Below are 15737 nucleotides of genomic sequence, written 5' to 3' on the forward strand. Positions count from 1 at the left end.
ATTAAATCGCCAGGAAAAGAGACAGATCATGTTAACAGCAGTCAGATTTGTTATTACAGAGCAATTATTAAAGTGAAATATTGAAAGATGCTATGTATCATTACTAAGCTTTAAACATGTCATTTTACACAGGCAGAAAAGTATAGATTAATCAGTTCATTTGATAAGTTAAAAGCTCCTTTATTAAAATATTTATATCATTTGTATAAAGAAGGCAGCACTATTGAGGATACGAAAAGAATTATGTGGCATACTGCACTGTGAAAGAAATGAGAAGTGTTACTTGAACAGTCATGTCCAACTCTTTGCGACCCTATGGACTGTAGCCCACACCAGGCTTCTCTGTCCATGGGATTCTCCAGGCAAGAATCCTGGAGTGGATAGCTATTCCCTTCTCCAGGGGATCTTCCCGATCCAGGGATCAAGCCCGAGTCTCCCACATTACAGGCAGATTCTTTACCATCTGAGCCACCAGGGAAGCCCCAAGAATACTGGAGTGGGTAGCCATTCACTGTATTCCCTTATAAAATTATTTGCATAAGCCACTCTCTTCAGAACAGTCTCCATATGCCACATAATTTAATTGTGAGATTAAATAACAGATTTTGGTTTTGACATTTTACACTTTCCTTAGAGGACTTCCCAGGTGGCCCAATGGTAAAGAATCCACCTGCCAGTGCAGGAGATGAGTTCGATCTCTGGATCAGGAAGATCTCCTGGAGGAGGAAATGGCAACTATTCCAGTATCCTTGCCTGGAAAATCCCATGGACAGAGGAGTATGGTGGGCTGCAACCCCAGGGGCAGCAAAGAGACACAACAGCAGCTAAACACACACATTTCCTTAAATCACTATCAAATGAAAGGATTTCTATGTGGCAGCAAACTGTTATTTGGTTACAGTATATATTTAAGGAATGTAAATATTTTATGAAATATCAGAGTTTTCATAGGACTAGTGAAAATTTCTTTCTTACCTACCTCCTCCCTTCAACTCCCCCAAACCCTCATACTCTTAGTTTGCTGGCTTTCATGAAGATAGGAAAACCTTTATAGACTCCTTACATACTGTGGTAATGGACATATCCAAAATTTCACAGACATTTTTACCAGGCAGACCTGGGTTTTATTTCAAGCTCTGTCAGTTTCGAACTTGGGGACCCGGAGCAAGTGACCTTAACCTCTTTGAGCCTCTAGACTCATGATTTGTAAAATAAAGATTAATCATTGCCTCCCGATTTTATTGTGAAGGTTCAGTTCAGTTCAGTCACTCAGTCGTGTCCAACTCTCTGCAAACCCATGGACTACAGCACGCCAGGCCTTCCTGCCCATCACCAACTCCTGGAGTTTACTCAGACTCATGTCCATTGAGTCAGTGATGCCATCCAACCTCTCATCCTCCGTCGTCCCCTTCTCCTCCTGCCTTTAATATTTCCCAGCATCAGAGTCTTTTCAAATGAGTTGGCTGTTCTCATCACATGGCCAAAGTACTGGAGTTTCAGCTTCAACATCAGTCCTTCCAATGAATATTCAGGACTGATTTCCTTTAGAACTGACTGGTTGGATCTCCTTGCAGTCCAAGGGACTCTCAAGAGTCTTCTCCAACACCACAGTTCAAAAGCATCAATTCTTTCACGCACAGCTTTCTTTGGAGTCCAGCTCTCACATCCATACATGACTACTGGAAAAACCATAGCCTGGACTAGATGGACCTTTGTTGGCAAAGTAACATCTCTGCTTTTTAATATGTTGTCTAGGTTGATCATAACTTTTCTCCCAAGGAGTAAGTGTCTTTTAATTTCATGGCTGCAGTTACCATCTGCAGTGATTTTGGAGCCCAAAAAGATAGTCTGCCACTGTTTCCACTGTTTCTCCTATTTGCCATGAAGTGATGGGACTGGATGCCATGATCTTAGTTTTCTGAATGTTGAGTTTTAAGCCAACTTTTTCACTCTCCTCTTTCACTTTCATCAAGAGGCTTTTTAGTTCTTCTTCACTTTCTGCCATAAGGGTGGTGTCATCTGTATATCTGAGGTTATTGATATTTCTCCCAGCAATCTTGATTCCAGCTTGTGCTCCATCCAGCCCAGCGTTTCTCATGATGTACTCTGCATATAAGTTAAATAAGCATGGTGACAATATACAGCCTTGACGTACTCCTTTTCCTATTTGGAACCAGTCTGTTGTTCTATGTTCAGTTCTAACTGTTACTTCCTGACCTGCATACAGATTTCTCAAGAGGCAGGTCAGGTGGTCTGGTATTCCCATCTCTTGAAGAATGTTCCACAGTTTATTGTGATTCACACAGTCAAAGGCTTTGGCATGGTCAATAAAACAGAAATAGATGTTTTTCTGGAATTCCTTTGCTTTTTTGATGATCCAGTAGATGTTGGCAATTTGATCTCTGGTTCCTCTGCCTTTTCCAAAACCAGCTCGAACACCTGGAAGTTCATGGTCACATACCATTGAAGCCTAGCTTGGAGAATTTTAAGGATTACTTTGCTAGCATGTGAGATGAGTGCAATTGTGTGGAAGTTTGAGCATTCTTTGGCATTGCCTTTCTTAGGGATTGGAATGAAAACTGACCTTTTCCAGTCCTGTGGCCACTGGTGAGTTTTCTAAATTGCTGGCATATTGAGTGCAGCACTTTCACAGAATCATCTTTGAGGATTTGAAATAGCTCAACTGGAATTCCATCACCTCCACTAGCTTACATGAAGGTGCTTTTACACAAATAGTTTACCACAGTACCTGGCAGAGATGGAAACTTAATAAGTTTGTTGTTGTTTTCTTTTTATTGTCATAAATCTTTGAAGAGTAGCAATCCTTTGATCAAATTTACTTAGATGTTGTTGTTGTTCAGTCACTACTGATGTCTATTTGAACAAATCGTTTGATACACTGAAGTGTGTATGTGTGTACAATGGTAAGATTATTTGATAAAATAGGATTGTTTTTCTCTAGAAAAGAGGGGAAGAAATGATTTTAAACACAACATTTATATGTATATATGGTGGTGAGGGTTTAGTTACTCAGTTGTGTCCGACTCTTTGGGACCCCAAGGACTATAGCCCGCCAGGCTCCCCTGTGCATGGGATTTCCCAGGCAGGAATATTTGAGTGGGTTGCCATTTCCTTCTCCATATGTATATATAAGAGGACTTACTTGTTTTTGGTATATTTGAGAAAGCTTTGAATTTATAGAGTCCTGAGGCTCCTGGGAAGCTTTCATAAAATTTCCATCTTGAGATTCATCTGTTTCAGGATATAGGGTGTCGTCTAATATTTTGAATAAAGGTGTCCTAGGCGATGGAAAGAGCCAACTCATTGGAAAAGACCCTAAAGCTGGGAAACATTGGGGGCAGGAGAAGGGGTAACGGAGGATGAGATGGTTGAATGGCATCACGGACTCAATGGAGGTGACTTTTAGCAAACTCTGGGATGTAGTGAAGGACAGGGAAGCCTGGCTTGCTGCAGTCCGTGAGGTCACAAAGAGTCAGACATGACTTAGCAACTGAACAACAAGGTGACTTTGATATTCTTCACTCTCTCCTTGATTGAGAATATGTTGAAATGAAATTTCTTAAGGAACTCACAATTTATTGTGTAAATAGACATGGATCACATAATGGATTGCATTGTTGCAGTGTATCAGAAGTGCTGAGATGTATAAAAGCTCATTGTTATGCAAGCAAAGAGGAAGTGACCCTTGCTTTGGGTTTTGAGGGATGAATGAGAGTTCAACAGAAGAACAAAAAAAAATTCAAAAAATAAAACAAACAATATTGATCAAGGTATAACGAAGCAAGAAGTTGCCAGGAGGAAAAAGTGGGCTTCTTGAGTGATCTATTGATTAGACATCAATGCTGTGATCTATTTGGAAGTTATTCCTCAATTTATAAGCAAAAACTGATGACAAATTCTTTTTTCTCAAGACTAACTTAAGATATAGTTACAAGATAATTGTTTTTTGTTGTTGTTGTTGTTATTGTTGGGAATGGGTACTGTGTATTTATTATGATTGTATTGTTTTTAAACAGTTTACCAATAAAGGCCAAAGATTTTGTATGTAGCAAGAGAAACAATTAGTAAATGTAATAATAGTGCTTTGGTGAGCACTTCTATTTTTAAGGTTAATTATTTGTTTAATTAAAAGCTTCAGAATCAGCTGCAGATGCTATTGCCTAGAAATATTAGATAAACTCGAGTCTCTTTGGCAGTGTAAGAATTGTATAACAAATTTTTTATCCTTTCAATAAGATATGAGCTTTTCTTACTTTGAAGTCCATATCACATCTTACCTTTTTTGTGTGTTATTTTCTCTTACAGTTGTTGATTATTTATGTAATTATTTCTGCATTTTACAAATGAGGAAATCGGGGCTTAGAGAGGTTAAGTAATATACTTGAGGGTTCCCTTACCTGGAAAGTGCTAGAACTCTGATTTTTACTCAAGCAATTCTGTTTTCTTGAAAGATAGTTCTTGAGATATTATGAGAGATTAGACTGGGAAGAAGACATGGAATTCCAGGCAGAGAAATGGTTGTGGAGGCTATTGAAATGATCAGGAAAGATACAATGACAGAGAAATAGAGAAACAGACATGAAAGATACATTGTAAAATGAAATGAATAGCAAGTGTTGAATTGATGTAGAGAAAAAATAAGGTGTTAAAGGTGATTCCTGAAGTCTTGTTTATCATAGATTCTCCTACAACAGGGAACTTGAAGAGCAGAGTTAGATGGAACTTAGGACTTGGGTGTGAATTTAGCAAACCAGGACATTGTCAACACTTCTGCTCTGGGGCTCACATAATAGATCAGAATAAAGGTGTGGATTTATTGATGACTTGGACTTATTCTTCAGTTTTCTTCAAGTACTTGTTTTCTGTGTTGGTCTCTCACATCATCTCTCCTATATTGTGTTAGTTGCTCAATTGTGTCCAACTCTTTGCGACCCCATGGACTGCAGCCTGCCAGGCCCCTCTGACCGTGGAATTCCTCAGGCAAGAATACTGGAGTGGGTTCCCATGCCCTTTTCCAGGGGATTGTCCAGACCCAGGGACTGAACCCAGATCTCCTGCATTGCAGGCAGATTCTTTCCCATCTGAGCTACCAGGGAATTGCAGGGTTTTCTTTCTTTTATTTTATGTTTTTGATAGAGAAATAAAACTATGCTCCCAGTTTTATGCAGTGTGCATTATCATTATAACATGTAGGCTTGGCCAAATAACCAAGTGAGAAAAATCTGAATGGCCCTTTCCTGTTTCCATATTTTATTCTCTGTGATTGTATTTGTTGTGTGTGGCTGATCATGAGAATGAGATCTAGGCTTACTATTCTTTGGACTCATTTTTGGCCAGCCACTAGGGTGTAAGGTGTGCCATAGAGTTCTACCTGGTGCTTATCTCTTTGCAAGTCAAATTTGGGGTTCTGTGGTATTGACTGACACTGCAGAGCTGACCATGGTGTGCTGACCACCTTTCATTCTGATGTCCTCTGCAGAAACTGCCTCTCTGGGAGCCAGGACCTGTGAGGATGATCTTACAGAGCCGCAGTTGAGAGCAACCTCAGGTAATTTGTCTTATTCTTGTCTGTTCTGAATGAGTTACACTTGTTACTCTCACAGTCTATGAAATAAACTCTCTGGAACTGCCCCAGCTAGGACTGATCAAATCACTTACACAAAAAATTTAAGCCCTATATGGAAGATATCAATACTAAATATAATAAATATATAATAAAAATTAAATATAGTCAAATTTGGATGCATATGTAAAGGAAATTCTCAGAGAACAAGTAACTTCCGCTGGATAATTTCTCACATCTACATTTATACACAGTGAAATTTTTTACATAAATGAATGGTTTTATACAACATGAAAGTCAATAAGCTGGGTATTGTTTCTCCCCTAAGTCAAACAACCTGAATGCTGGAGTTAGTTTTGGTAATGAGTTGATTGGATTTTTACAACTGTGTCAACACAATCACTGGCTCCTATGATTTGCATGCTTATGTGTGTGTTAAAAAATGAAGGCTATGCCTTCTCAGCTGCATTATATTCACATAGTTTAAGAGGAATTTCACCCATGTTGCTATAATACACCTCACTTATTTCTGCTATATAATGATCCCAGTTTCCAGATTTATACAATTGGAATAATAATGTCAATATGGAACAAAAAATTATTATTATAAAAAGTCCCTCACATTTATAATGGGGTTTTGAAATACGTTTTAAAATGGCAAGTCAAACCATCCCTCCAATATAAAGCCAGGACTTCCCTCTTTAAAAATTCTTAAAAGTAAAGTTTACCCTCACCTATGCCTGTCTCATGAATATCTTTTTATTTATAAATCGTTATTTATTTTTTATCTTATGTTACTTTTCCATAGAAAACTAGAGAATATATTTAAAATAAATTAGCATAAACTCAGTTCATCTTCCTCACTTCAAGCCAATAAAAAAAATTGCATTAATGACTAGGTTGAAAATAATAGGGCAAAAGTCAAAACTATGAGAAACATATCGAACTAAAAAGAGACCACTACCTGTCAATATATTTGTTTTATAAGCAAAGACATCAAAATTTATACCTTCAACCTCTCTGAGAAGCTTTATATTTAGATACTCCCATGCCTTCTGGATATTTTCATGGAGATGTTCTACAAAGAAGTCAAATATAACAAATTTCAAATTGAGCTCTTCTCTGCAAAACCACTTCTTCTCTTCTTTGATCTTAATTGATTATATCATACCATAGTCCTCATTACCCCAAGTAAGAAAACTCAGAATCATTAATTTACTCAAAATTGCCATGAGCTGTTGGACATCAGTTTTGAGTAAGGCTGATTAGTTCTCTCATTTTTAGATGTTGCATGTGTATGTGCCAAGTCACTTCAGCCGTGTCTGACTCTTTGCAGCTTTATGGACTGTAGCCCTCTAGGCTCCTCTGTCCATGAGATTCTCTAGGCAAGAATGCTAGAGTGGGTTGCCATTCCCTTCTCCAGGGGATCTTCCCAATCCAGAGGTGGAACCTGAGCCTCTCACGTCTCCTGCATTGGCAGACGAGTTCTTTATCACTAGGGCCACAATAGGAAGCCCTTTTAGATGTTATTTCTATATAAATAAGTTACAAATTTGTTACTTTCAGATTTCAACAAATATGATGAAGGAAGTCGAGCAGAGGTTTTCAAAGTGTAGGCCCCTTACAGACAGCATCAGCACAATCTGGGAACTGGAAAGAATGCAGATTCTTAGGCCCTGTCTCAGACTTACTGTCTCAGAAGCACTGAAGATGGGGCCCGGCAGTCTGGGGTTTAACACGCCCTCCAGGTGACAGTGATTCTCACTAAAGTCTGAGGCCCCCACCTGTGCGACTGGTAAGGCGCTATATTAGAAACAGTGGTCAGAGAAGTTCTCTAAGGAAATGACAGGTGAGTTGAGTACAAAATAAGAAGGAGCAAATTAGGGGAAAGACATTACAGACAGAAGGAAGAGGTTGGTCATATTCTGCGAGGAGAAAGAAGGGTAGTGTGGAGAGAGATGAGTAAAGAGGAGAGCAAGGTAAGGTGAAGTCATTAAGGTAGACAGAGGCCTGATCAGTTCAACCACAGTGAAGGGTTCCTATGTTATTTTAAATAAAATAGGAAGCCATGGCAGGACTCAAACAGTAGAATGGCTCGATTTTATTAAGGTATGCTGAATAAATTGTGGGAAAGCAAGAGCAAGTCTTTCCCAGTAATGAGACCATTGCAAGATACAGGTAAGCAGTTAACAGTACTGGCAATGAAAATGAAAAGAAATAGATGGATTTACTGTATATAAGATATCCTGGAATTGGAAGTAAAAGGACTTGTTGATAGATTGGTGTGCATATAAGGAGGAGAAAGAAGTCAGTGATGAGCCTTGCTTTTGGTGAATGGTGGTACCATTCACTGAGATGGTGGAGACTGGGGAGAAACAGTGCATTGAAGGGTGACCAAGAGCTCTGATTTGACATATTAAGTTTTGATATGCCTTTCAGACATCCAAATGGAGATGCAAAATTTAAACCAGTGGAACTGGATGAAGTCATCTAGGGAGATCGTTATTTTTCCTAAAATCAAACACTCTTTCTGAATAAGAGAATAGGACTTAGGACCAATGCTGGAGACATTCCAAAATTTAGATTTTTAATGGAGGAGTCCCCAGCAAAGGGGAATAAGAAAGAACTTTCAGAGAGATATGGCATCACGATAGTCTGGTGCAATGAAATTCAAGAAAGGGAGTTTTTCAAGGAGAAAGGAGTAGTAACTAACATCTTCTGAGCAAAGTTAAGTAAGATGCAAAGTGGCCATTGGATTTCACAGGATGGAAGCCATCGGTGGCTTTGAGAAGAGCAATAGATGTGGAGCCAGGCCGGCGATGGTTGAATAATGAATATGATTGAGTAGAGAGAGAAAATTTAAGCCAAACCAAAACAACCCAAACCAGACCAAAACCAAACGAAATCAAACAAATGTTCCTTTTAGGTTTAATTGAACAGGAATAGAGGAAGGGAATAGAGTCTAGACTCCTCTTTTTCTTTTCCTAATTTTGCTTCCTAAATGGAACTCAGTGTTCCAGGTAACAAGTTCTGCCTGCCTTCTATAATTCCAGCCCTGGGGGTTGGTGCTTCTGGAACACTGACAAATAAGACAATCACTGTTTTCAGTAAATGTGTACCTATTAGGGCAAGTAGGTAATACTGATTTCCACAAGAAAACTAAGTTGTTTTACACTAATGCACAAGAAAAAGAAAAAAAAAAACAACCAAAAACGTATCCAGCAACACTAATCTTAGTTCAGCATTCATGGAAGACTTTTTGGTGGAGAAGGAAATGGCAATCCACTCCAGTATTCTTGCCTGGAGAATCCCATGGATGGAGGAGCCTGGTAGGCTACAGTCCATGGGATCGCAAAGAGTCGGACACGACTGAGCAACTTCCCTTTCCCTTTTGGAGAAAGAAGCAATTAAAAGAAAGGGGGGACATATGTAGACCTATGGTTAATTCATGTTGATGCATGACAAAATTCAAACCACTATTGTGAAGCAATCATCAATCAATTAAAAATAACTAAATTGGTGGCTCAGAAGGTAAAGCATCTGCCTGCAATGCAGGAGACCTGAGTTCAATCCCTGGGTGAGGAAGATCCCCTGGAGAGGGAAATGGCGACCCACTCCAGTACTCTTGCCTGGAAAATTCCATAGGCGGAGGAGCCTGGTGGGCTACAGTCCATGGGGTCACAAAGAGTAGGACACGACTGAGCGACTTCACTTTCACTTTCTCTCTAATATAAAAAGCAATTCAGAGTAATAATACAGCTAGCATTTTTAATACTTATTTTGCATTAAGCTCTGTGCTAATTTTTATACATTATAACAAATCTATGAAGTAAGTAGCATTAGCTCCATTTTTACATATGATAAAAATGATATTTGCCAAGCTAAACTTAAAGGAAAGATGGGAGTTAAATACAGTGAAGAAAAGTAATTCTAGAAAAGACAAGAAACAGAACAGTGTTTCTTATAGGAAGGAGGTAGGCATCAATGACTGTTGTGTGTTCATGAAATGTGGTCTTGTACCGAGAGCATTAACATCATTTGGAACTTGGAGATGTAAATTCTTAGGCCTTACTCTACACTTCCAGAGTCAGAATTTGTAGAGAGAGAGCCCAGCAATCTGTGGCTTAACCAGTCTTCCAGGTGATTCTGGTGCCCTGAAATTTGAGACTGTTCTCAAGTTAAGTGCCAGGTAGGAAGTGAAGAAAAATGAAACTGGAGTGATAGACTAGCTATTCTTGCCCTATTCAGAAGATTGAGCTTTTTCTTTATGTAATGGCAGTCCCTGAAAGATGTTATGCAGAGAAGTCAGATTTAAGTAGGTCTATACAAAGGATAGATTTTGAGGTAGTAGAGCTGAACAGGGAGACAAAGAAGGGGCACAAGAAGGAATTCTTGTAAGCCACGTGTCTAGAATTGATGCTTCATGTCAAAAACTAAAGATGTTTCAGTTGCTATCCTTCGCTTCCTCTTTACATGGGCTTAAAAAGTATGCGGTGGTTTCCTTACAAGACTCAGAGATTTCCCAAACTCAGTTGTATAATAAAGCAATGGGAACAAAACTGACTGGTGTTTAGATCAGAGAGATAGCATGAAGCAGATTTGCTTTAGAGTTATATTATTTTATAGAATAAATTGATAGTGATTTTCCGATTTTTTTTAAATTCAAATGAAAATACTCTAAGCTCATCATTCAGAAACTTTTAAATATAGTTTACATATATGTGTAACTTACAAGATCATCATTTAGGCATGATAACAATGCAGTGCTTAGTCACTTAGTCATGTCTGACTCTTTTCAACCCCATGGACCACCAGGCTCCTCTGTCCATGGGGATTCACCAGGTGAGAATGCTGGAGTGGGTTGCCACGCTCTCCTCCAGGGAATCTTCCCAACCCAGGGATCAAACCCAGGTCTCCTGCATTGCAGGCAGATTCTTACCATCTGAGCCACCAGAGAAGCCCAAGAATACTGGAGTGGGTAGCCTATCCTTTCTCCAGGGGATCTTCCCAACCCAGGAATCAAACCGGGGTCTCCTGCATTGCAGGCGGATTCTTTACCAACTGAGCTACCTTTGCGACCCAGTGGACTGTAGCCCACCAGGCTCCTCTGTTCCATGGGATTCTCCAGCCAAGAATACTGGAGTGGGTTGCCATTTCCTTCTCCAGGGGATCTTCCCAACCCAGGGACTGAACCCAGGTCTCCTGCATTGCGGGCAGATGCTTTAACCTCTGAGCCACCAGGGAAGCCCATAACAATGCAAGGGGAAGTTAACTGTACCCTGCAGACACGACTGAGCAACTTCACTTCATGACTATAATATTATTTTGTCTTCTTCCTATTATTTTGAAATGTTTTATCATTTATTTGAAAATCAGGAAGTTCTACTGGACCTAATGTGCATTTGAATTATATCATAAAATTTAACATATGAATACTGTATTTTCCATGAGGCAAAATAATTGAAATATACACAGTGTGAATATAACTATTTTATGAAATGCTACACTTTCATTATTATTACATGTAATATATTGAAGAAATTTATTGATGAAAATGAAAAGTGCTTTAGCATCTTTATTTTGGAATTTTCTGTAATTTCCCTCAGTTCTAAGACATCCCTTTAATACATTCCATGCTGTATACTTTTTTCCTTTTTTCATAAAATTCTCTTCCTTTTTTCGTAAAATGTAAGCATCTTACATTTTACAGCATTTTACAGTTGAGGAAATGTGGTACTTGAAAATGAGAACGTAGCCAACTCTTGCCCTTCACCCTAAATCCAACCTACAAGGTTTTCTAGGGGAAAGTGGTTTCTCCACCCTTAATACTCTTGACTCTAAAGTCTATTTATAAAACGAATGTCAAATTTATTTCAAAAACTCTCCTGAAGAACGAAAGTGACCTTTTTCTCCTGACTTGGAGGAAACTTTATGGCATACAGAAGTTACCCTTTGATTCTTTTTTGCCTGATTAAAAATTCGCCAAGTTCTATGGCTCCAAAGAGCCCTACCTGTAATAAACAGCTTTCGCCTTGGAAACCACAAAACAGGTCTGAATTGCTGGAGCATTAGAGCTAATTGCCTGCCTACTTCAAAGGGAGAACCAGAAAAGGGGGAGGGGGGCCCGAAGTCACAGAAGCCGAGGGAGTGCGGGCAAATCCACCCTGGAGGTTATGAGCTGTGGCTTGGAGGAGCCGGGCAAAGTTATGGCCTCAGAACTGCTGTTTGCGATTAAGTTGATGGGGAGCGTCTATCCCACAATCTCTCCCCGCTGCTGACACAGAGTCTTTGTTCACATTCAGATTTCTCAAACTGTTGCCAGGGTCAGGCTGGGGTCAGACACCACCGTGATGTATAGAAGAACTTGTCTGGGAATTTCTCTCACACTTAAGACACATACCAGAGGATCCTGCAGAAACCGTCTGATGAGACGCAGACCGTACTGGAGTTTCTCTTTTCGTACCTTCATAATTTTCGTTTTCTTCTTCTGACGCGCAATGTTTTATGAACAGGAGTGGCGCTAGCCCTTACCATTTTATGTCCCCTCAAGATAAGAACGCTCAGTAGCACTCTGATGCTTCGTTTTCCAGCCTGGGGGGAAAGGTCTAGTAAATCTGCGCCCAGCAGTCTCACACCCCTTCCCTAGGATGAGTTTGAGAAGGAGTTGCCACGGGCTGTCGCGTAGGTCGCAGGCCGGACACCGGATGGTTGAGTCACGTGTGTGGACTTGGGGAGGGGAGAGGGGGGACACCACCTAATCCAGTGATGATTTCAGACTCCCAAACGGAGCCAGGCCACGGTCCCCACCCAGCCTGGCCCCTTGCTGGAAGGAGGAGGCCTGGATTTGATCACCTCTTACCACCGGAGGGTGAAAGCAGGGTAGGGCCAGGAGAAGGGTTGATTCATCTTCAAGTATAATTTTCACGTCTATTTGCCTGAAAGGGAAGTTTTCCCCGAACGCTCCAATGACTGACCTCTCCCTGAAGACCTCCCCTGAATTTTGGTGCAACATCAAAATGTATCTATGGAGTCAGTAGATTTGCATGGTGCCTTTGAGGACTTCCAGTTGAAACAAACTCTGATTTCACATGTTTTAAACATCCTTGTTTTCAAACTTGGAGTCTTTCTTTGGAGTTTCTGCCATTGAGTTTCTGCCCAGAACCAACCTTCCTCTTGTTGTTTTCTGATCTCATAGTGGTAGAGCATGGCTGGCAAGTGAAACACTAAATAGCAATTTTTTTTTTTTCTTTTTGGTGCTCAGCTGCTACATATGACAGTGGATATTTCATTCTGCTGTCAGAACATTATTAAAAAAACATGGGGTGTGGAGAGGGCCACGATTTCCCCTTTCAATCACTATAGCATTTGCAATGAAAATTTTATGCAGTGTGTAATTTTCAGTTAATGCTTGACACTTAAAATGTCCAGAGTCGCATTTTGTACGGTTCTTGAAGGGTTAATTGTATCATGTTCTCTGCATAAAAGCTCTGCTTATCAAAAGCAAATAGAAGAGTGTATGCAAATGGGTGTCAATGACCTTTTGCCTTTCCAGGGTTAATTTATATGGTCATTAAAGATTTTATGAAATTGAGGAGCCTGGTGCTTCAAATCCCATTTTACCTTCTTCTCCTAATTTATGTAATTCCTACCTGAACAAGGGAATAGGATTTTTATTTTTTGTGCCGCAATGAAAACAGCATGCCATGCTGTGGGGAGTTGCAAGTCTGGTTATCTGGCATTACTCAGATTGCTAAAAATTCATTAAAATGTGACATCAGCACAGTGAGAGACAAATGATCGCAGGATGAAAGAGAACAGTGGGCCTTTCACGGATTAGTGCTACACCGACCCAGCATAGAGGCTAACTGCATAAACAGATTAATCCACCAGCAGCGGCGTAGCTAAGATTTACAGAATAATTAAATAGGGTTGAGTTACTATGAGGATTTCCATGTAATCTAGCTGGTGTGAAACCCGTGAATGAGGTGTGGGGTGATGTGGTTGTCATAGAAGAAGTATACCTTCTTCTGTCCTACGCTCTGTAGAGCTCCCCCTATAGAAAAAAAAAAAAAAATCCCAGGATAACCGAAGTTTTGTGATCTAACTCTGACAAATTCTAAAGGATTTCTCTGGGGTCTAAGGACTGAAAGTTGAGAGAAACACCTGTCTTTTATATTTAACCCATCATTATCACATTATATTATGAAGACAATTTTCTGAGAATTTGCTTCATTCTGCCGTTTATCCAAGTCCATGGAGAAGTGGGTTCATGTAGTTTTGAAGGCTCTACTATTGAAATTACAAAATCGCCTTGCATTCATTTTTAAATCTTTTCTAGCTCAAACCGCATTTCTTTGAAAAGACTTCTTTTAATTTAGTACAGGCACATTTTCTCAGTGGAAATAAAAGAAGTGGCTTGAGATAAAAAACAAACCCTGTATTGGTAGAGCCAGCAGGTTCTAATAGTGACTTTTGAATAAATTCATGTTCTTTTTTGAGAAGGAATGTCTGCAAATGATTCCTAAGTAACAAAGTTTCTAAATGGTCACGTCGTTTATTTTCGGGTGTGTGTTTCTGGGGTTTTCCATCCTACTGACTGGTGTGTGTTTCCTAGCAGAAGAACAGAGTGAGGAGGCAGAAGGAGCCATTAAACCTATAGCCGGGGCTGACGAGGAAGAGAAAGACACAAGCGAGAGAGACAATAGTGAAGGCAAAAACTCTAATAAAGACTCTGGTAAGATGCTAGAATCTTTCACCTTTCCCTCCCCCACCCCATCCCAGCGATCAACCCTTCCTTTGCTGACCCACCCCCAGCTTATTAAAAGCTTTTATTCATTTTAAACTGTCTGAACATTCCCACTACTATTCACTGCATGTGCATTTTGCATGTGATTTCTATCAGTAGCCTCCCATTGACCTATTTTTAATCATAACCATCTGACAGAATAGATGTGGATAAGTTGAAGAATATTGCAGGACGACCAGTGAGATTATTTTTTAATCAAATCAGTTTGTGTGCTTGTAATTTTTTAAGCGCCTTTCATTAATCTTAGCTATACTTATGATTCCTCTGATGGCATATTAATTTTTCATAAGCATGGGATTAGATATCACTTGAATTTTTTCATTCAGTCATATGCACCCCCCTCCCTCCCTAAACCACGTAACCCTAAAAATAAATGTTATTTTTCCTTGCTTTCTTTCTTTTTTTTTTACAACTTACACTCAGGAATTTGCCCTTTTTAAGGGCATCTATTTGAGGCATTTCAAACAAAATCCAGTGAAAAAGTTTACAGATGATTCAGCCTAAGAAGAGGAAATATCATTGAGAAGGGATTAGGTGCTGGGTAATTTTGATCTTCTAGAATAGACAAATCCCAGTAATGAAAGCTACTGTCTTTGAAAACAAACCTTCGTGTCATGACATTTACTTGTGCACAAACAAACCCTAGGCCAGCATCTGGTGTGGATACCTAAGGCTTTTTCTGTGTTTGATTTGGCAAATATATGACTTCATCCATGCTTTGTATGTATGAGATGGAAATCTATGGTCGCAATGAATATTACATTGGCTACTTTTGCTGCACGCTATACCTATTTTTATTATGTTGGACTCATTGAAGCAGAAGAAGTGCTGAAACGGGTTCAAGCCTATTAGTTTCAGGTAGTCATCTATCTTTTCCTGGAATTCCAGTGACAGCCGCATCTAAAGAAGCTTGTTTTCGCTATGAAGACATTGAGTTGTGCAAAAAATATCATTTTCACGTGCAATTTTATTTAAATCTGAATTATCCTTCATTTGTAATTCAGTCTTTGTAGATCTAAATTTTCCATTTCCTTTGCAAATTATTTGAAGAGCCTCCGTGCTACCCACCCCACACCCTTCCATGCTGAATTTTTCTCCAGAGTCCAGTGAAAAAAGTGCCATTTAAATTTGCATCCAGCATATCGTGGCTAGCATATGATTCTAATTTGATTTTAACAAAGAGGATCTAAGGTTAGTTTTGAGCCTAAAGAATGTACCAAAAAAAAAAAAAAAAAAAGATCCCCTAGCTGTATAATAATACAGCTCCTGGGGATACTGACAAGGTATTTGAAATACCTTGTGATCAGTTAAGGTCAAGGGCAGTGCCATCTAAACTTCATTTGAAAA

General features: G+C 39.5%; 1 protein-coding gene across 8 annotated transcripts in view; it reads left to right on the forward strand.

The window, feature by feature from the left end:
• The window catches only part of ZFHX4 (zinc finger homeobox 4), a 207229-nt gene that overhangs the window by 166059 nt on the left and 25433 nt on the right, over nucleotides 1-15737 (forward strand). For 5 of the 8 annotated variants that reach the window (XM_043483293.1, XM_043483291.1, XM_043483295.1 and 2 more), the window contains exons 5-6: nucleotides 5501-5569; nucleotides 14199-14318. In XM_043483293.1, the coding sequence (XP_043339228.1) occupies nucleotides 5501-5569; nucleotides 14199-14318 (189 nt within the window). The remainder of the gene's footprint in view (nucleotides 1-5500; nucleotides 5570-14198; nucleotides 14319-15737) is intronic. The other 3 variants (XM_043483294.1, XM_043483296.1, XM_043483298.1) reach the window with 1 other exon arrangement.

Source organism: Cervus canadensis, chromosome 12, assembly GCF_019320065.1.
Source record: "Cervus canadensis isolate Bull #8, Minnesota chromosome 12, ASM1932006v1, whole genome shotgun sequence".
Classification (NCBI taxonomy): Eukaryota; Metazoa; Chordata; class Mammalia; order Artiodactyla; family Cervidae; genus Cervus; species Cervus canadensis.